Raw genomic sequence first — 23,155 nt, 5'->3', positions numbered from 1 at the left:
GCGTGGGGAGAGGTAAATTATAGGTACTCATACAGGTTCCACATTTCTCTATTAATTGCAAAGCAAATTTGGACTTGATTATACTCTTGAATAGGCTTCTCCTCTTTCCCAGCACCCTGCAAATGCTGTATTCCAGCTCCCCATCCAGAAGGCAGCGAATTACAGGCTTTGAATAAACAGGTTTTTCCTGAAAGGATGTTGCTGTGTGCTGCCCTGCTCATCCTTTATAGCTTCACCAGGGAACCATAGGAAAATGCTGAAGAAGTGACGCCAAAGAGGAGTATTTTGAGGAGGGAGCACTTGTGGTTTTGTCAAAGCCGATTTAACCATTAAAAATCATAGACCCTCATAAAAACTTCCAGCAACGTCTGACTCTATGTTAGCCATATATTAAGTCTTTTAATGTGCCTTCTATAAAATATAATCCACAGTATCTTGTGTTCTCAGCCTTTGTGCTGGGCTGCTAAGTACGCAATTCATTTTCAAAGCAAAGCGCTTAATAAGAGCACTCCTTTTAATCTTTGGAAAATACAAACATAATTCAAATAGCTTCTATCAAAAGCTCCTTTAAAAAGAAACCCTGAGGTCAAAAACGCACAGGAGGGCCAAAGCCGAGGTATTAACGTCAGTAGTAAGTTTATAAAACAAGAACAGCGTTAACTTCCACAGTACTTAACTTGTGCCTGTCGTACCACATTAGAGCGCTTCTAATTCCACAAACCAATAGCTGTGGGGAACAGCACACAAAACACTAATTACTACACAGCTGATGGTCTCGTTGAAAAATGGGGGAACTGACATTTAAAAATTCAACTTTGAATATTTACCCTAATTTAAAACGATAGATTGAAATCTCTCAGAATCGTTGCCGCCGCTACAAGGGAGAATAAAATCTGACAAAGCTCTGCAAAAGCTGCAGCCTCATTTTATGCAACCAGCCATCGTGATTTATGGAAAGGCCCCTCAACTACAAAGAGCAAATATGAAAGAGGCATGGTAAAGAAATTTACTTGCAAAGTTCCTTCAAGAAGAAGGGTTGGCAAATGTATTCAAGAGGGTTTGGGTTTTTTTATTCCAAATTCCTGGGCATTTGTTTTAACGCACTTCTTAAATCAACCCATTTCTATGGGCAAACAAACCATGACGTATAGCTCAGAATTAAAACACAGTCTGTAATCACGTATGTGTTTTCTCAAACATTCCATATCAGCCTGAAGGAAGAGAAAGTCCCTCTGGCACAGCCCCTCGATGGATTTGGAAGGGGTTATGTACCTGGAAACCAGCCACTTTAGAAGAAAGGAAAAAACAGTTTTGAACAAGTGGATATGATGAAGTACTCTCCAGCATGAAATTCTTTGAAATGAGCAGTTATTGTCAAGCTCGATTCCGGGAAGAAACACAAATTATTCTAAATTATTTTGTATGGAAAGTTGAACGCTGCTGCTTAACTTGCCTTCAAAGACCAATTTAAAAAACATCCCCGCACACTGGAAGATGAGATCTGGAAACCTGGAAGCGCCTATCAAAGCAAGATTTATGCATTGCGTAACAGGCAGGATGTTCCACTCTCATGAGGAAGTGCAAGCACACAGCAAAAGGAAAGCCAAAACAATCCTGAGGGCGATGCTGCAGCAAAATGCAATTACTGAACATTTAGTTTGCGAGAGCTGTGAGGAGGGAAATAGAAGGAATAATTTTAAAAATCAGGACTTTGTTAAGATGCAACAGTCACAGTTGAAGACATTTTCATGTATTAATTCCCAGGGAAAACTGCTGTGCCCAAAAACACGCAACTATTTTTTATTATTCAGGAACCGTTTTTTCATTTGGACACCATTTCCTTTTCAAATGAACACACAAAGAACAATGGCTTTTCTCTTTTCAAAAGATCTTTGAAGGGGGAAGGCTGCCCAGAGCACAATATCAAAACTTCATTTCATTAACACATTTGGTGGTAGTCTTCTCTGACCTCGCTTCAAGTTCCATGTCTGCAATACGAGGTTCCTAGAGATGTGCCACTTCTGTAGTGCGACGAGGCAGAATTCCAAATAAAGAATACAGACAACAAACAACACGGTGGTTTGTAGTAACTCTCAAATACCAAGCAAGCTATCACCAAACTGTAAGATTATCAAGCAGATCAACATGGGATTTTCCTTCCATCTGCGCTGTTTGGGACGCCTATTTCAACACAGAAGTCAGACGTTTTTCAAGTGAGCAGCAGTTCACATGGGTGGCTTTTGGGGACATTATGCCATGGCGTCCTCTCCAAATTGGAAATTAGCACTTATGCTTGGCTACCCTAAGATTTGCATCTAAACATAGACCTCTGTGTTTCCCCGAGCTTCGGAGTAAAGACAACCTTTGGAAAAAATAAGAGATCCCCAAGTATCTGCAACTGCTGGTTTACAGCTTGCTTTCTAAAGAAACTCACTCTCACTAGGCTGCAGCAACACTTGTTAATGATTTAAGCAGCAAAACATAAATATTGAATGAAAGGGTTAGTTGTATCAAATTACCCCATTATGTTGTTGCAGCAAAGACAGCTTTCAATTATTTCCTAAATAGGAATCCAAGAAGATTCCAGTAACAAAATAGCTTTGACCAGTACATGACTGCATCACAGAGGATAGTTCACATTAATGTATATATGCATGAACACAAATATACAATAAGCAAAACTCCTTATTTCTGCTTTGAGTCAGGCACACAATGAGAATAATCCAGAAAAAAAAAGGTCAAATCTTACATCATTTGTTTCCAGTGATTCAAAAATTCAAAACAGCACAAAGTGACCAAAGGAGCTGAAGATTTTGCACACAAAAAAAAAATTATAAGTGGTGAGGTGCTGGAACACACTGCCCAGAAACGTTGTGGATTCCCCATCCCTAGAGGTGTTCAAGGCCAGATTGGATGGGGCCCTGGGCAGCCTGCTCTAGCATTAAATGGGGAGGTTGGTGGCCCTGCCTGTGGCAGGGGGTTGGAGATTCGTGATCCTTGAGGTTCCTTCCAACCCTGCCATTCTGTGATTCTGTGAAGATGGCTTCAGAATTAATCAGCATCTTTCTAGGCCTGCAGTGATGAAGTCCTGCTCTGCTGCCCAGCCCTTTTCTTCACAGAAGCGATTGTAACAGACTGGAAAGCACTTCACTCCAACACTTTTTCTTTTCTTGGCATGAAGAAGCGTCAGACTTGGTCTTGACATGTACAGCTTCATTTCAGCATTCATGTAAACAGATACCAACAGGCCACACAAAAATTATTTCTTTACTGTGATCAAAATAAGCATGTAGGGTATTTTATGTTGGAACGCAACCCAAAAGTCAAGGTTGACTTTGTCACTTTGCTGAAATTTCCTTGGTGTCAAAACAAGCACGCTTCTATTGGTGCACATACATTTGGGCCTTACACGCAGCAGCAAGGACACGCTTGATCTCATTCTGTCACTCTGTGCATCAGCTACGTGTCAGGGTAAAGAATGAATTACACTGTGAGCCAAGTCGCGCTGCAGTGAGGCTGAAAAAAGACCGACTCCAGCTGTGTCCCTTTTTCTAATGCCTTCAATGTATAAATTCAGTTTGCTGGACACAGGTTCATTATATGAATTACAAATTCTGATATTAACATCAAGTGCTACCGTGCATTCTAAATTTACATAGACTGTACCTGATACTGAACCAGCCAGCCCTGCAGCAGAAAGAAAGATCTCTAATGGAAAGTTATTGCCAGCAGCTGCTTGGTTGTCTGAAGGCTGCATAGGCTGGCCCTGCAAACCAAACAGAAACTGAACAGTTCACTAAGGAGAACTGAATGCTGCTATGTCTGAATCCACAGTGACATTATTACACATATTTATATCTCTCAGGTGGTTTAGAACATGAGACATATTGCTTCTTATCTAGAATCTTTCAAATTATTTTAAAGTAGGTCACCCTGCTTCTTACACCATGGCTAACAACAGTGCAATCATTCCAGAATTCTCACTTTTGCCCTCCTTTGAAGGCCTTTAAAAGCAACCCATTTCATATTAAAGAAATCATAGTCTTCAGAAACCACTTAAAAAGACTTCACAAAAGGTGGACACACACACATACAAAAAAATAAACAAACTTTGATGAGTGGTCAGATGAAGAGCTTTAGATTTTACTGCAGGCTAGACTCAACATTATACACCTCATCTCAAACCCATAAAAAGTCTGCCTAGGAGGGGCTGAAGTGTCACACAACCTGTCTGCTGTCAAGATGAGACCATCTGAAAACATAGGAGACCACCACCTGACCTCATCCAGATCTATTTTGGGTAATGAGTTTTAATGGCCTGTAACTAAAATTCGCTGCCATTGCTGAGGAAAGCAAAATGTGCTGATCATCATCACGTTAAAAGATTATTTCCCCAAAAACACCACAAAAATTACACTGAACTACAAGCCCATGAGATTCTCTAAAGCAAAATACAATCACTTAATACTTTTCTCAGATGTACTATGTTTTCAAATATTTCAGAAGGCCCCAGATCTCTCACACCTCATTAGGCAGCACTGTTTTCCTTACTCCTCTTAGTGGATATACGTGCTGCTTACAAGTAGATTTGTTCAGCAGTTACTTGTTAACGTAAGTAGTAAGCTGATGGAAACTGGCTAATTGGAGATGTTTGCTGGGAAATAGATATTTATACGATCACCACTACTGAAAAAACAAACACCATGATTCACAGCTCAGTGTAATTCACACTGTGGCATTTCAAGTGAGCTGTATGGCTTTTTTTAGCTGCAAACACAGAAGTAACACAATCAGAGTGTATTATTCAAACCCCCATTCCACACTCTCTGCAGCATTTTAATGCAGTCATGTGTTATTTTCCTTATGGGTATAATAGAACATACTCACCTGAAAAGGAAAAATATTGTCAGCTCTATTCAAGCTGTCTTCCATCCACGATTTTGGAGCAAAGGCTGAGCTGGGTCGAGCATATTTCTGCAACTGGATATGATTACTGGCAAAATTCTTCTTTAAGGGCGAGATGGAGTTCAGGGGCGTTATCCCTCCGTTCAGTCCCCGGCGGTGGTCTCGACCTTGGGACCCACCCCACCCACCATATCCACCGCCCCCAGGGCTCCATGAAGATGGTGTAGGCGATGGACTTTGGTAGCTGCTCCATGGAGAAGGTGGCTTGTTTAGATTATTAGCCAAATGAGGCAACTGATTAAAAGCAGCATTTCTATGCGTGAATGGTGGTGGGTGAGGACTTGCAGGAGACCTCCTCTGTTGTTGATGCTGATTGTGATGATGCTGAAAATGGGGGTGATGAGGGTGGTGTTGAGAGAGGGGTCCAATTTGAGGGGAAAAGCTACCACCAAAGCCAGGGCTGACGTGATGTGGAAAATTCTGAAACAGCAGAGCACCATTGTTAGCTGAGGCAGCAGGGACCCCTCCCTGGTGAAAAAAACTTGCATCTTCATTGATTATCGTAGAAGAAGAAGGAGCTATCGCCGCAGACCAGTTACTGAAACCAGTCAGAGAAGATGCGGTGGATGTCAAGGGCTGTGTCGAAGAACCGAGCCCCGAAGCCTCTTGATAATCAAATCCTGTTAACACCGGCGACTCTATTCTTATTTTCTCCTTTCCATTGCCGTTCTCCGAAGAATTATCGCCCTGATTTTCTTCAGTTTTAGCTTTCTCGGGCTCAGAGAGCATGCCTGCTTCCTGACTTTGACTGGGGGAAAGTTGCTGTTTTTCTAGGGACTCTTGCTTTTCCTGTTGCTGAGCTTTAGATTTTTCTGACCCCAGAATCTCATCCTGAATATTATGGGCAGCTGGAGCAGGAAAGAGCCAAGCTGACCCAGCACTACTGCCATTGGCAGCTGTGTTATTATTTATAAAAGCAGCAGGGCTGGGGGTTGCATTTTGATGATGGTGTGGAGGCTGCAGATGTGGATGAAATCTGACTGGAAAAGCTGACTTATTTCCAGTGTTGTTTTGCACTAACACTCCAAACCCGTAATCCCCCATTTATTATACTTAGGGTTTGAATCTTCCCTGTTAGAACAAGTTGATGTTTAGTGTTTACCTCCTCCTCTTCTAAGGAGAGATTAGCAAGTAGCCTGTTTTTAGCAAGATATTCCAGTTTCTCCCTCCACGCAAATTTATCTCAGATTTGGATCATAGATTTTTTTTTTTCTTTTCTTTTTTTTTGCAAAAGATAGATCTCTTCAACTATTTAAATGCGTAAATTGGTGTCCGCTTCCTCCCTTCAGCCAGGAGAAAGGGAAAAATAAATCTTTGGTTCACAAAATAAGAGGTTTCCTTTCTTTCCTAAAGGAAATGCACAGCAATGACAGAAAAAGCTTCTGGGGAATAAGGATAAAGAGATTCTAACTATCCTGTTTTCTTCCTCCTCAGCAGCCTTGACTTGCCCATAAATGAGTTAAGAGCAAAAAAAATATACAATGACGTCTGGTCCCCCGACCCCTTGGCAGCAAAAAAATAGATTTAAATCTGGAATAATTTAATACATCTCTATAATCTAATATATATCTGTGTCCTGCTCAAAAAGAGTCTTTGCTGTGGATAAGAGAAAAAAATTTACCTCAGGATTTCAGCACTCAGAAGGGTGAGGAGGGGGGGTGAGTTGCAGAGGAGGCTTTTTACTGTGCTGCTGGGTTTAACCTATTCTGTGTAGAAATAATATACACTGCGTATGTGTGTGTGCGTGTGTGTCGTTTAAAGGGGTAAGATCTTATCTCAGGAAATTAGTATTCTGTGTGTGCTGGGTGGGGAGTGAGTTGAGCAGAAGGGTGGATTATCGATGCTGCTCCTTTTGGGTTGGGTTTCTGAGATCGCCAGACTCACTTCTTATTTGCGATCCAATATCTCCGTGTCCTTCAGACGAGCCCTGGGTGCCCGGAGAGGATTTTCATCTCAGAAATCAGCATTCAGCGTTCGGGAAAAGGGAAGGGAGGGGACAAGCGAGCTGCGCAGGAGGAAAGGGAAGAAGGTTTTCTCGCTCTCTGTGCTGCCGGAGGGTGATCGCGGTGCCGGGCTCGCTCCTTCCACCCAGATCCGTGGGCTCCCTCCGGGCCGGCTCTTCTCGCGGCCGGCAGCAGCGGGCGGTGCTGCGCTCCCAGGCCCGGCTGCGGTGCCCCGCGGTATCCCCCCACCCCGCGAGAGTCCGTCTGTCTGTCGGGAAAGGCGGGAGGGGTTGTTTTCTGTTTCTGTTTTTTTTTTCTTTTTCTTTTTCTTTCTTTTTTTTTTCTTTTCTTTTTTTTTTTTACCTCAGGAGAGGAGCAGCCTCCGGCAGGGAGGGGAAGGTGCAGGCGGCGGGGGGCCGGGCTCCTCTCTCCCCCATGGAAGGCGTTTAACCGGTTCTCCCAAATCGCCCGGAGATGACGGGACGGAGGCCCGGCAGACTAACCGGGGCGCGGGGTCCGGCGGCGGTTCCTCGGCGCAGTCCTTCCCGTGCTGCGCGTCCTCTCGGCTCCAGGCGGGCTGCCTTCCCCGTCATGTACAGCGGCCGGGCGGGAGGTCGGGGACGCTGCCTCCGGGCGGCGACGGAGGGGGAGGCTCCGCGGGAGACAGCGCCGGGAGAGGGGGCAGGGCTGCGTGCCACCGGGAGAAGCTGCGGTAGCCGGCAAGCCCGGCCGCGTCGAGTCCTCCGCGCGGAGCCTCCGCCGCCTCGTTTCGCCTCTATTTTTTTTTTTTTCTTTTTTTTTTTCCTGTTTTCCCCTTTCTCCTTCCCTTCCCCTCCCTCCCCCCCCCAGCGGCCGCAGCTTCCTGCCTCGGTGCCGCAGCCGGTGCCTCCTTCCTCCCCGCCCGGCCGCTGCCGAGCCCCGTCTCCTCAGCACCGAGCCGCCGCACGAAATGACAACCAGCTGGAGGAGGCAGCGCGGCACTTCCGGTTCGGCGCCGGGCGCGCCCCCGCCCCACCCCCGGGCCCGGCTCCCCGGGCACAAGCCACGCCCCCCTCCGCCCGCCGCCATTTTTGGTAAGGGCAGGCACCCTCTCCGCCGCTTCCCGGCTGTGGCGGCCATCTTTGTTTTGGGCACGTCGCCCGCAGCTTGGTGGCCGTCATAGGTGAGGGCAAAAGGTCAGGCGGATGCCGCAGGGGCGACCATCTTGGAGCGGGGCGGCCATCTTTGTGCAGGGCAGGGTGTCCTCCCTGAGGCAGGGCCCTGACGGGCCGGGCACCGTGTTCTGAAATCCACTGACGGCATTTCGTCCTGTACTATCACGTCTAATATCTAAGAATTCAATAATATCTGAAACGCTGCTCGTTTTTAGCACCCAAGGGCTGAGGATCTCAAGTGAACCTTTCTGTCCCTACTCTGCCCTGGCCTTGGCCTCCCATCATTGTGCTGGAGGAAGGGGCAGCCAGCAATGCAGCGTAACAGCGCTCAGAGAGATGTTGGTGTAGGGCAGATATTACAGTACCTGGCTTATGGTGGCTGTTTGAGTTCTTGAAATGTGGAAATAGGTTACATAGAAAAGAAGTTGTGCTAAACATGTTCTTTTTAGAGAGAAACAAACAAACAAAAAGGTCCTTTTCAGGCCATTCTGTGATTCTGTAGATATTAGGAGGAAGTTTTTCACACAGAGGGTGGTGATGCACTGGAACAGGTTGCCCAAGGAGGCTGTGGATGCCCCATCCCTGGAGGCATTCAAGGCCAGGCTGGATGTGGCTCTGGGCAACCTGGTCTGGTAGTTGGCGACCCTGCACACAGCAGGGGGCTTGAAACTGGATGAGCATTGTGGTTCTTTTCAACCTAGGTCATTCTGTGATTCTATCATCATTCTAAAAAAAATTTTTGAAACTTCAACTCATATATTTTAAAGGATTTCCCAAATAAATGGTGGTTTGAAAGAGACAACAGATTAGCAATATATACAGATAGAAGCTAATAAAAGTACAATAAGTTGGAGTTCATAGAATCATAGAATATCCCAAATTGGAAGGGACCTATGTCCCTTGGGTCTTGGATCACTGTTGGATCACTGAGTCCAACTCCTGGCTCTCCACAGCACCACACAAAAATTAGACCATACATCTGAGAGCGTTGTCCAGATGCTTCTTGACCTCTGGTAAGCTCAGTACCATGACCACTGCCCTGAGGATCTTGTTCCAGTGCCTGACCACCCTCTCGTGAAGAACGTTTTCCTGATATCCAGCATGAATCTATCCTGTCACAGCTTCATGCCATCCCCTTGGGTTCCATCACTGATCACCAGAGAGAGGAGATTATCACCCGCCCTTCTGCTTCCCTGTGAGGATGCCATAGGCTGTCATGAGGTCTCCCCTCAGTTTCCTCTTCTCCAGGCTGAACAAACTAAGGGACCTTTGCCATTACGTTTTCCCCTCTAGATCCTTCACCATGTTTGTAGTCCTTCTTTGTCACTCTCCAGTAGTTATCCTTGAACAACTTTATATCAAATTTAGATAGCTTTTAAATACTTACTGTTCGCACTGAAGGGAGACACCTTTCAGCTGGACTACAACACTGCATCAGAACAAAGCAAGAAGACCTGTCAAGGAAAGGCAGGCAAGGAGAAGGAAGGTATGGGGCTGGAAGTAAAGCCACATGCCCCTTTGTCACAGTCCTCATCTGTGGGCTGAGTCATAGATCACAAAGTCATCTAAGTTGGAAAACACCTTCAACACCATCCAGTGCAACCATCAACCTGACCTATTGAGTCTCATCATAAAATCATGTCCCTTAGTGCCATGTCCAACATATTTCTTAAATACCTGCAGGGATGGGGACTCTACCAGTTCCTTGATCAGCTCACCTCAATGCTAGAAAAATGTTACAGCAGGCTGTGCAGCCTGGGATATCAATGCAGCATGAATATTATGTATCATAGAATCACAGAATCCTTACAGTTGGAAGGGACCTTTAATATATCTGTGGTATTTATTAAATATTCAGTGATCATTAATTCAACTACCTCAGCAAATGTGATAATGGGCTTGGTTGTCCCTGCCTGCCAGGAGCACACAGTGAAATTCCAGATTTCCTTTGACTGCGGTTATCAGAGGAGTAACACCATGCACTGCACATCTGATTGACTTACTGTGTATACAGTTATGCGGTCAATGGGCACAACCAAAACTGACACAGGCTTGCTTTCTTTAAAATTAAGTATTGCACAGGAATGGAGCTTATCCAAGGACATACATCAAAACTCTGGTCTACTACATATCACTTCTGTAAAATAGTTCATTTCTAGAGATGGCTGTCCTTTTTGCATATCTACAAATTAAACTTTGCCGATAAAAATGTAGTTCAAAATTAAATGACAAAAATAGTCAAGTTAAAATAGGTAAATTTAGATATTATCAGTGGAAAGATCAACACAGAAAAGAAACAGTCCTGAAAATTTTTCACTCAGTAGTGGGGTGTTCACTACTACCTCCTCCTCCAAGACTCTCTCCCACCTGCACTGTCCCCATTTGTGAGTTTGGATTGTACAGACATTTTTGCCAAACCCAGTACTTCTCAAGCATTTTGTTAAATTATTTTTTTTTCTTTGTAGTCATTTGTACGTTACCTCCATGTGTGAAAATGTACTTGTTTACATTTCATGAAAACATCATTGTTTGTGAACATGTAATTACAGGGTTTTAATTTCCCCTTTTGTTTACTGCTTGCAATGTGTGTAAGCCCATTTGATATTAAGTACTATTTTCTTCTGTACTTTTCTAGTCATGCTGTTACTATCATCACCGTCGTCAGATGCAGACTTCACAAGCACTTCTGTCAAAAAGCTATGAACCTTGCTCTAGCAGTATATGGCTATTACATGAACAGTTTGGGGAAGACTGAGTAGACAGCCTCAATTTAATTTCAGGCAAACCCTTGCAATGCAGTGGGATGTATATCAGCTTGAGTGATATGAAAAGAATTTCCAAAATTGGACTTTGATCACTTTGCTTGACAAATGAGGCTTGCTGAAACCATGGGAGGCTTCTTAACAGCTGATGTGCTGATGGTATCAGCTGCCCAGCAGGATTTGTGTCATTTTATTCAACCTCTTTGACAAAACAAATGCCTGAGCGAAATACAGGGATTGCAGACACTACACGCAGTTGCAAAGAAGAACAAATCGCTAAAGAAAATGAGCAGTGTCTATAAATAAGTGTATTTAACAACCTGTGAGGAAGCTGGCACTTTGATGTCTTGATGATGTAAAGAGAATCTCAAATAATTCATCTGAGGTTGTTTTTTTTTTAATGCATAAAAAACAAAATAACTTCTTCGAATTGCCACAGAAGTTTCACGGAAGCCAATCATCAAGTCAGCTACATGATTAGCTTACAAATTTGTCAAACATTTAAAAATTCTTTATTACTAACAGCAATAGAATTTCATTTGCCGCCTTCCTTTAATGGAGAGAATCTTACTTTCCCAGCTGCCTCGCTGTGAAACCAAGCTCATTTCCATGGAGTGACTGAGATATTATTGCTGTTTTTTGTTACAGGCACACCAAGAGGGTGACAAGCATTTCTAGAAACTGTCCTATTGCCCTAATTCAACATGTAGCTAACAGGTTAAGCAGGTGTTTTTGTTGTGTTCTTTTTCTAATCCCAAACCATAAGCTCACATTTTGCAGTCACGTTGGTCTTTTATCACATAGCTTATCATACAGTCGCAGTCATATAGGTTGGAAAAAACCTTCAAGATCATCAAGTGCAACCCTCCATCTGACCTACATCCCCATCAATAAATTCCATCACTTTCCTGAGCAGCTTGTTCTAATGCTTGACTACCTTACTCAGGAAGAAGTTACTCCTGGAATCCAATCTAAACCTCCTGGCATAGCTTGAAACCATTTCATCATGTCCTAATTTTTGCCACCTGAGAAAAAGACCAACACCTCTTCACTGCAGCCTCCTCTCGGGCTGTTGTAAACAACAATAAGGTCTCCTCCCCTCTGCCTCAGAGCAATTTCCTGTTCCTTCAGCTGCTCCTCATAAGTCTTATTTTCTAGTCACGCTGTAGTAAGGTATAGTGACACTTAAAGCATAAGATCAGCACAATAACAATTACAAACAAAACATCTTGGACATCTAAATAATGTGAATTGAAACAAATCAGGAATTTAATCCTAAATTTCCCTTCACCTCAACAATTAAAATGATGTTTTCAAACGTGTTTTCAATAGAAAGGAAGGGAAAGTTTTCCCAGTGGCATTTGCTCACATGCAAGTGAGATTCAGCGTCCAGATTTGCTGCCACATCCACTAAGAAGGTCCCTGCATCTTGGCCACGGGGTATCTAACACCTTTCACCTCAGAGGCCCTTCCAGCTGAATTACACGGAGTACCTTTGGTCATTATGGTGACTCACACTAATCACTAACAGGACCTAATGGATTCATTTCTGGAAGCAATGCAACTCTTCTGTGATCTTACAGGAGAGGATTCCCTGCCATCATGGCAGATGTCTGCCAGTGGCACTGGCATCCCAAAGCCCTTGGAAAACTCTTCAGTGGGAGACAATATCACAAGTGGGAGCATACAGCTTCATGCTAACGGCTTGGTTTCCTTGCCTGCTTTTGTTCTGATAATAGCGCATCACCTGATAAACGCTGTTATGATTTGGGTCACAGAAAAATTGGGGAAAGCAGATCTGAAGTAGAAAAATCTGTTCACTCACTCTTTTACTCAAAAAAATAATGAGATCTATGGTTTGCTTGAATGTCATACAGTGCCTTTCAAATAGTCAGTGTTACACACTTAATAAAACACAGCAAAGGGTAAACATTTTCAGAGCAAAACCGAACTTTGATAGCTGGACCATGCAGCCTTGGGAAGACCATATGACCATAAGAAGGGTAATTATTAATAATAATTTAATAGAATCAGTTGAAAGATACACTAAGCCTGAAAAAGAATAAAGGAATCCCCAGGAAGAAGGCTGTCCCTGGCAGACTGCAGGAGCAGATGTGTGAAACCCCAGCGCTAGCAAATCAGGGCCCTATTGAGCTGAGAAGTGAATTGAGTTGCAGAGCTTAGAAGGAACTCCTTATGGAAAATGCCTTGCCAGCAAAACTCTCCTTTTTTTAAATCAAAGGACTGTCAGCTCTCACACATCTGCTGATTGCAGCTGTCATGGTGTCATCCGGAAAGAAAGGTGAACCCTCTATGACTCAACACACGAACCTGGTGTTAGCATTGCGCACTGCCGACTGCAGAAACATCAGGCTGATGCACCTATTTAACACTGCAGGTAGGGAAACTGAGAATTCTAGTCTCACTAGAAAGAGGATAAGAATCGTTTTTCTAGGAACAAAATTATCAACTGGATCTTATGTATGAAATGCTGTGCAAAGCTTGATGTTTTCTTGAATGTCAAAACCTCAATCAAGACGTCCACATTCCCAGCTCTGTATTAATAAGTATTGGTGTGTCTCGTCCATGCCAAACTCTCTGGCTTATGAACACAATTTAGTACATTAAATCAAAAGTCAAAATTAACACTGTGCATGAGCATAAGGACTTTAGAATGAATGCACTGGGCTGTAATAAACTTCAGAGGGATCCTTTATGGGATTATTTGTCACTCAGGTGTTCCTCCACCTTACATTAGGTCTAATGAATCTCAGAAGACACAGTACTGCTTCACGTTCAATGGCAATAAAGGCAACCAACAGACTCAAAAAGCTGCATCAACATTTCATCCTCAACAATTGCTCCAGGAAGGCTGAATTAAAATCTCCAGCCGAGCTGTCAGTGGCTAATATTAGCCTACACATAGAGAAAACTTTAATTTCAGTGCAATTTTCAAATACTGCAGAAATTGTTCTCCTGGCCTCAGAGAAACTCCAACTATTGGTTTTTGTGCTGATGCAGCTGCAACTGCTGCTTGCTGGATCGTATCTCAGCTTGGTCACTGCAATATCAAAGTATGATTTTATAAACCCAGTAAACCATTTAACTCTTGTGTAAAACACATTATACATGCTAATGGCTTCATTTGGCTAAGCCGGCTTTGTCATTTTTCTGCAGCTGGATGAAGGTGCTAAATATACTGACATACTCTCATACATTAAGCAGCCCCTTAATGGCATACATTGCCATGGAGCCTTTAGTCTTTATGAAAAAAATCCTTATCACTGCCCAGAGAACTATTTTGTGTGCGGTAATTATGTAATATTAATGAACAATATCACGTACAACTGTACTTTCCAGCCCTATTCTTTGTATGGAATGTACTTCAGAATGACCTGACACTGCAAAAATGCCTCTAGCTTCCACGGCTCATGTAAAATACAATAAATACATAAATAATTTAGAAGAGGAAATAGTGTTGTGACAGCAGCGGTGTTCTTAGTGCTATACTTAAGAATCTGGCAGTGTGGCCTTTCATTTCTCACTTAAGAACACCACCCAGTCTGCACGCAATGGGCTGCCCCAAGAAGGGCTGCTCTGCCACAAACGCTGCTGGCCTGCAGGCATGGCCCCAGGCACAGCCATGTGCCATTTCCCAAATGTTTGGGAGCAGATGAGCCGGCTCCAAGCCAGCCAGTCTGCCTGCCCATGGCACCCATGGTGTGTGAGAGGCAGCTGGATGGCAAGAGCAGTGCAGCAGCTGCACTGGGATAGGATCTGCTGGTACGGTGCAGTTGGCTTCCCAATGCCTGTGTTATTCTTCACTTCTGATCTAAAATAACTGGCTCCTTAATTCCTATTAATAAAAAAGGAGTGCATCAGGGCTGTTGGAAGGGCCAATTAGTCAGGGCTTGCAAAGTGCATTGGTGCTAAGTATAATTTTTACTGCAACTAGGTGACACCTTCATTTCTCAAAATAAGATTTCATAGCCTATTCATTTACAAAGTGGGCTAGTGCCTTTGGGTATTTGGGAAGGTCAAAAAGACAAATTGAAAAGCACCAAATCATTTAATTTCGAAGTGCATTAAGCACACACTTTGCAATTCTCTGACTAAAATGTTCAGCAGTTTTTCCAAAGAGGTTTGTATTCAGGGCACAGAAATAGTTTGCAGATTTTCGATTCCTGAAATACTTCACAATGCGATTCAGGGAAAAAACAACAGTGTCTTCCTGTCCTAAAAATCACAGATTCACATGCAAGGTGTTAATGATTGCAAGTGACAGCTTAAAGATAAAAACAGCATTACAAAATACAATTGTTAACTAATCACTTTCGAGAACAGAATTTTCCTCTGCTTTTGAAAAGCATGAGATATTGTAATAATAAAAAAAGGAGTAAGGAAAGCAATACAAAGAGCCCAGTTCAGAGTGACAAAGATGTGATGGGTGTGCTTTTTCCCCCAGTCACCACACACCTCAATGCAGCGCACCAGGACCCAGCCCTGCCATTGCAGAGCTCTGCCTGCTACACTGGGAGTCTCCAAGCTGCAGCTCTATTATTAAAAAGGAGAGCAGTGGTAATCTGCTCCATTTTAGGCAAATTAAGTGCAGCTCTTTTACTCCTGGCACATTCCCTGTACAGCTCTGAAATGAGCATAATTCCACGAAATCCGTAAAATTCTGTGTCTAAGACGGCTACTGTTATCCCTTCTCTCACAGACGGAGTCTCTTCTGGGGTACTTCACAGGGAAGGGACATATTCTGCATAAACCTAATGAATGCTGGTGCCTATGTGCTGGGGGGATGAGTTAAGAGAATTTCAGTCTCACCTTGCAGTTCTCTACCTAATAGGCCTCGTGTTGTACCCTGGTGGCCAGGGACGAAGGACACTGCATATTCAGCGTTCCCCACTTCTGCCTTGCAGGGGAAGAAGGGTGTGTTGCCACTGACAGTAGGGTGAACTCACGCTTTCCAATTTTTCCCTGTGTTAGGAAATAGGTCCTGTCTCATTACTGATGACAGCACGTATTGGTAGGTCATAGAGCAAAGGGAGAGCCTTGCGTAGAACAGCTGGGGCCCAGAGCCAGAAATCTCATTAAAGTAAGCTGCTGCTATTTCCAGCCTGTAATAGAGCTTTGGAGCTTGATTATATTCAGTGAAAGCAGGTCATTACAAACACAGTGCTTTTTGCATATTATCTAAATTGAAATAATAATATGTTCTCTCCTTTCATGTGCTATATTGATAAATCCCAACTTATGAATGAAACATGTTGATTAGTTAGTTAAAAATAATTAGTTCCATATTATGCCTACAAGTTTAAGGCTTGATTAGTGCAAACAAATAACTTTTTTTGATAATAATTCATTTACAGATTATTCTTATAAATGGAGCACACAGGCATAAAAATCATCTGCAGAAATAAAGTGTGTTATTTGTTCTCTCTTTTCTTTGCACTTTGACTTGAGATATAACAGTTCTTTGAGAACTTCATGGACAGAATATCTCTAATCAGATTCTGATCTCAACAGCAGTTACCACAGTGCTGCTCTGGCATTATTTGATTGAGACAGTGGTGTAGCAGATAAGAATGTGGCTCGTAAGTGTTCTTTGATTCAATCTTTCTAGCCACGTAGTCCCAAAAGAACAACACTTACTGCTTACAGTAACTGAGAATATTACTCTGTTTAGCTGCTCATTATTGAACTCATATTTAAGTACTCTGATATTAACCTTTTCAGTTCTTTTGTGGAGAGGGTAAACACGTGCAATTTTTATTTTCCCAAATATATCACCAAAGGAAAATCACTGAATGATGGAGGGTGATGGAGGCTCAGGCTGGTGCCCAAATACAGTGATGGACTGTAAGACCACCAACCAAGGGGTTGTAACTTGAGCAAGAGATAACTGTGATGTCGCTAACTCTCCCTGTTTAAATTCGGGTGCTGGCAGAGTCCAGTGTCCACTCATGCCTGGACTCCAGTTGAGCATAGCTGTGAGACTTGGAGGCCTTGGTTGGGTTGTGGGGCTGCTGGCAGCAGTTCTCGGTACCCATCCCAGAGCACCACCGTTTCCATGGCCCTGCCTGTCTCAGGTGTGCTCACAGCAGCAGAGATGAGCGGTGTGGGAACAGCTCCCAGGGAGGCCAGTGGGAAACAAGAGCTAGGAGGATTTGCTGCTGAGATGGGGGCATTGCTGCTGCCTACCCCAATGAGTTGCCATGGCCTCTCTTTCTCTCTCTTTTGCAGTTTATAACATCTTCTGCCCACTGTAGCACCAGTGAGAGGAACAGCTTCCCAACCTCAGCTCTCCCCAGCCCACAGCACAATCCGGGGCCATTGCCATGGCACTGGACTGGACCTGCCACATCTGTTGGCAAAGTTGGGATGATGTCACCCACATGACCCCATGTTTACACCAGCTTTGCTGTGGCTGTGCATTCTGGTGGGCAACGAAGAAGCTGAGTTGTGCGGTATGTGGGCACAAAATAAAGACTATCCAATACTCAGTGTGGTCAGATGATGATTATGTCCAGTGCTGTATCCCGCAGCACACTCAGGTTATGGCCTGCAGGGTGAGCAGGGGCCCTGCAGAGCTGGTGCTCATTACTCCTGAGCACTGCTTCCCTCCCAAGCTCTGGGCTGCCTTTTTCCAAGAACATCCAGAAGACCTCAAACCCCTGCTCCTGTGGCTCCAAGAAGAGATCAAGAGGATCTGCAGCAACGAGTGGTGGGAGGTGCTTGGAGGACAGTGCACAGTCATGGGCTTCCTTTGTACCTATGGGCTCAACCAGGTGGCCAAACTGCAGGGGCTGGCCAGACTGCAACTCAGGTGGACTCGGAGGTGAACATCTACCTCTCAGTCTGCTTCTGAGAGAAAATAAAAATAAGTAAATATCATTTTGAAGGAAAACAAAACCCCACAGAACATATTTTTCCTAGTCATCAGTTCACTGAAGCCAGCAGGATTTAGCAACATCCAAAAAGTTTAAGTGCAGTCCCAAATACAAACGTTCTCCTGAACCAAGGCTTAGGGCAGTTATAAGGACTTTTCTTAGCTCCCTGAGCCCTCACACTGACAAAAAAAAAAAGGGTCCATAGCTGTACAGGAGACATCCACTAAAGGAAGGTTATACATTGATAGGATTATGGTAAATATACTATAATAAAATCAAATAACAGCCTGGTGAAAACCCTTGACTGTTGATACTACTGTCTCTGCTGTTGCTCCCACCTACAGAACCTCCCTGGTGGCTCTGTGAGAATCCAGCCCTATTTTGGGAGTGCTGATAACTTCAAGCAGTCATCCACAGTGTGGGAGTTGACAGGGTACTTAGAGAATATGAGCCTGTGTATTTAGCTGCTGGAGCATGACAATTCTGCATGAGGCAAAGAATACACTTTTGTAAAGCATTTTTATAGAACGCTTTGTAGAATGTTTTACAGAAAACTTGACAAGATTGGGAAGACAACCAGCCACATGCTCCTTTCACCCTCTTTCCAGAGTGCCAGCAATGGAGCTAACGTGGCTGTGGCGTGCATACTTGTCTGCTCGGACTCAGCACTGACCTGTAGTCACCAGATAGCCAGCAGCTGGAAATGACTAAATCTCCACTGTTCTGTGAAAGACCTGGAGGGACTTGCTGGTTAAAAACTCTTCAATCCTTCTCAATCCTCTCAGAGAGCACTTACAGTGGAATGGTAATGGGTTACAGACTCAGAGTGCTTTTAAAGCACTCAATATCGAGTAAAAAAGGCATTAACTTGCCCTCCTTCCCACACTTCAGACCTGATTCTAAATGCTAATTAGGATTATTTTCACTGAAGTGAAGGGAGTTGTACAAGCATAAAATCCATGTAAAAGTGGAATTGTATCCATGAGTTGACTCCTGGCAAATTATTCCCTATTTGCTTTAGGAAATTAAAGCATTTCAGAGAGTCTGGATGATTTAAGAGCTATGTTCTTACTTCCTAGAAATTAGAATAGTATATCAGGTAATCAATAAATGTATAAAATCGTCTGAAATGCAAGCAGTGCAGAGGTCAGCAGCAGAAAAACTGCAGCTGAAATCACTTTAGGTGATATAATGTAAAAGCAACATTATTTTTACCAACAACACCTAGAAACCATTGCAAAAGGAAAGAAATTGATTTAATGGTATAGCAAACATTTGTTTCATACACTCTTTTTTTTACTGCTCCCTTCACAAATAAAAGTAAGCACACAATGATCCCCAATTAATCACTTGTGCTCCAGCCTCCCTTCAACTTGAAAAAAACTGGGGGAAGATGCACCCCCATTGGGCCTATTTGTATACAGCACTGTATTCAAAGTACTTTGTCAGTATTTTTTTCTCTTCCAATCCCAAGCATTAGGGGCTGTGTAAATTTCATCAGTGGTCTGTAGTAGAAACTCCTCAGTTGCATGTGAAGCCTCTCCTGTGCCTTCCACAAGCAGAGCCTCCCTTAAAACCAATGGAAGTGCTGATCTTGCTCAAGACATGCATAGGAGTACTTTGGGAAATCAGTGGGTTATTCAGCAGGTGGGAATCAGAGTGATTCCCACTCAGCTTGCACCTTCAAGTCTAAAAGAGCTGCTTGATGAAGGTTGGCTTCTGATGGAAGCTTGTGGCATGTGAGAAATTCAAGAAGGAAATATCCAGGGCTTTCAAAGTATAAGTAAACTGCACGTAGCTTTGTGACTTGTAATAGCTCACAAATCACTGCATCAACTCCTGGGCTTCTGCCGGAGTACTGTGAGGCTGTTAGAAAGAGGAACAAATGCCTCTGTGCTGCTCCTTCCCCCTGCACTACAATAAGCCAAGGCTTGTGATGTTTGGCCAAAGAATGGGGAAACCTAGGAATGACTTTGGACAATAGATGCTGGTGATCATGAGTCACTAGGTAATCGTAAAGACAGATCTACAGTCAGATGTGGCTTGGGGAACAGTGATTTATTTGCCATGTGCTTTGTGCCTGACCTGAATTTTGCTTCCTGTGTACTCTTAATAGCATTAAAAGGAATTTTTGTGAATGCATAGTGAGGGGTGCCCTTTGATACCAGCCTTAGTTCTGAACGGGTTGGCTTTTTGGCTTGTCACATTTTTCTAGCCTCTAAACCTCTGCCTCTGTATTGTAATATGGCATGCTGTAAATATCTGTAATGGAATGGATTACATCAGCTGACTTCGTGTTGCCAATCTCAATATTAAACTCTGCAGTAGTCAGGAGCCCTGCCCAAAGGACTATGACAAGCATTTATATTTCAATACAAAGTACAGAGTAAAGCCACATGGGCTTTGGCAGCTGGTACTACCTGTCAGATAAGAACGGCATACAGGAGAACAGTGCCATAGCACTGAAGTTCTTTCTCAGCATTAAGAGCTGTCAAGTACCTGATACACTGCCTTCCTGAATTTGCTGTAGGTTAGTAATTTATTTATGTATTTTTAAACAAATAGTAACTCCCTATCCCCAGTACTCAAGCAACAGTAAAAAGCAGCGTCCTATTTCTGCTGACTCTGCTCTGCTCAGGGCTGCAACACAGGAGAGGGATTTGGTGGAATTCAAACATATTCTCACTCCATCTTAGATACACAAGTGGAACTGGTTAAAGTGCTTTTATGGTTCAGCATTTTCTTATGGTTGCAATACACCTGGTCAGATGCACATTGACTGACTGCTCTCACTGTAATTCCAAGTTTGCCTGAATTTGTTTGGTGCCACCATCCATGGGAGATCAGTCAACATTTGGTTCCAGCGAGTTTGACCAGAACTTTTGTCCCTGTGTTAGACTTTTTATCACAGCTTTTTCTTTTTCAATGTGAATATTCTCAAAAGAGGTTGCTCAAAGATCCAAGTAGCAAGTGTGAAATAATTAGACTCAGTGGAACACAACAAGTTCTAAAGCGTGGGAGGCATGATTCAGCACTTCAACTTCCCAACGTTAATGATTTGTTTATTTTTGGAGGTTTTCAAGGTAAAGCCAGACCAGTTACTCTGCATGGGACTTGAAGATTCTTCACCTGCAAAGATAAGGAGGTTGGCAAGAACTCCCTTTACCCGCCATGCTGTTTTCTGACTGCTGCTAGCCGCAGTGAGATGGCTTTATTTCTATGTATTTCTTTAGTATTTACTGCACAGGAATTGCAAAGACCAGATTGAGATGCTCTGAGCAACAAAACCACAAAAAATGCTCACAAATTGCACTGCACATTGTACAAATATGGAACCAGATCCTGTGGTCCTGTGCCTTTATTTCAGCAAAGGAGCTGCCCTACTGTTTATTTAAAATTGGTTGCCATGGTGGTATCACCCGGGCTTCCACCCCAATGAAAATTGTTTGCATCCGTGACGCAGCAGTGCTGGCAACCCAATGTTTGCATGTACCTCTAACACAGGGCTAATTGTGAAAAGGGAACCTGACTGTTTACCTTTGCACAGTAGTCAGGTTGCTCAAACATGCACATCCCACTTGCTGTTAAAACCAAATGGAGGTGGAAAAGCAGTTGGTGTGACAGCTTCTGAGGCTTCGGAAATCTCAAACAAAATGGAAGGGCGGAAATAAACTGGTGCAAGGTATTGATTTTGCAGCACCGTGTGACATTTCCAGCAAATTCGTGGTCTGATGTTTTCAGATGGATGGGGAGCCCTGTCTGACATTCAGATCTGCTGATATGAGAGTGTATCTATTCCACTAATGAGCCTCAATGATTAGCTTCCTTACTTCACAGGCAGATAGTGATCCCATTAGTGAGGTGAACAGCAGCCACCACTGGAAGACTCAGAAATGTCACTGAAAAATACGAAACATTAAAAAAACCCTATATTTGTAGTTAGATGGCAATTCAGCTTGTGATCCAAACTCACTGTGGGTCCAGGTTTATGAGGGCCAGAGCCTCACAAAGCCCTCTGAAGCTTCAGCCTGCTTCCAACTTGGATCTGGTGCTGTAGGGCCATGCTCCGAGTTGGTTCCACATCTCAAAGGGACGTGCAGGCTTAAAGCTTGATCTTTGGTGCAAGAAGTTTTCCTGGAATACTGGCTCTAGCACAAGGAACAGATTGGGTTAATGCTCCTCCCTGCATAAGCTGTCAGCACTATACTTTGAACAAAGCAGCAGCAGCTTTATGAGCTAGAATAGTGCTTGTTAAATTGAATTAGATCTGGAGTATTAGTATCAGCCTCTTCCCTTTACCTTTATTGGGAAATCCTCATTTCCAGCCTATGTGATAAATAGGGATAGGAGGAACCTAAGAGCAGCTCTGAACAAATAACAAGGATCAAATGCTATCAGGAGAAAAGAAAGCCTGGCAGTGCCAACTCCATCGTGGCCTGCAGGCTTTTGCAGAGCAGAATCAACCCAGGCTACTGTGTCTACATCCCTTCCTAGTTTACAAATAAAAGAGCTGGGCAGTCGTCTGTCTGCCTTTACAGCATGCATATTTTGTTTCAGCTGATGTGACTGCAATGCTGATTCTGCTGAGCTATAAGTGAAAGATCTGCTGAGTAAGAAATTATTAAAGGGAAGCAAGAGCCTCATTGTCTTTTGGTGATGTCAGTGCAACCCTTATCAATAATTGAACAGCTTTTCCAGGAACCCAATCTGGAGAGACCAGGGCCCATGTAACCACATCTCTGCCTCACTCAGATGTTCCGGGAAAGGCTGCTTCCCACTGAGGCAGTACTGTTTCTTCTGCAGCCTCACAAGGCTGTGAGTGAGACTGTTCCATCTGATACACCGCTGCCCGCCCACACGCTGTCAGACTGAAAAGCTCAAAATAGGGACTGTTTTATAAGGCTCCAACCCATTTTCTGGAGCCTGGAGCCAGTGGGGTGTTGGGGGGAGGCTGTGTTCTTTGCAGTGCCTTGAATTTCCACTGCAGAAAGGAAGACTGGTGAGCAGAGCTTCCCCCCACCACTACTTCGCAGACTTGGAGTGGGGAGCAGTGGTCATCTCAGAGCACCTGGATACTGAAACCAGAAACTTTGCATAAAGGCTGAGAAGGGAATTCCTGAAAGCTCTCTGTTAAAATGCTGACACCAGGGATGGTAGAAGCCAGGTGACCGTGCATTTGTATCACTCCTGCAGAAGAACTCTTTCTCTTACGCTCTCCAAATCAATACATCCCTCTTGCAATAAATACAAGAAAATACATGAGCGGAGAAAATCAGAGGTTACATGTGATTAAGGCCTTTTATACACATATGCATGTTCTAAATGACACAAGCTGATAGCTGTGCTGTCCTAGCAACACATTTTGTGGGACAGGATTTTATCCCTCACTCCAGGCCTTGTGGGTTACTCTGATGGCCTAGAGAAGCTAGAAATGG

General features: G+C 43.7%; 1 protein-coding gene across 2 annotated transcripts in view; it reads right to left on the bottom strand.

The window, feature by feature from the left end:
• CPEB4 (cytoplasmic polyadenylation element binding protein 4) overlaps window positions 1-6,501 on the bottom strand; it is a gene marked incomplete at its 3' end in the record, with an annotated part of 33,202 nt that extends 26,701 nt beyond the window's left edge. For both annotated transcript variants that reach the window (XM_079542444.1, XM_079542445.1), the window contains exon 1: window positions 4,888-6,501. In XM_079542444.1, coding sequence (XP_079398570.1) covers window positions 4,888-6,009 — 1,122 coding nt within the window. In that variant the 5' untranslated portion in view covers window positions 6,010-6,501. The remainder of the gene's footprint in view (window positions 1-4,887) is intronic.
• Between the last annotated feature and the right edge of the window lie 16,654 nt (window positions 6,502-23,155).

This window comes from Tetrao urogallus, assembly GCF_951394365.1.
Source record: "Tetrao urogallus genome assembly, chromosome: 14".
Lineage (NCBI taxonomy): Eukaryota > Metazoa > Chordata > Aves > Galliformes > Phasianidae > Tetrao > Tetrao urogallus.
This window is presented reverse-complemented; position numbering and strand designations above follow the sequence as displayed.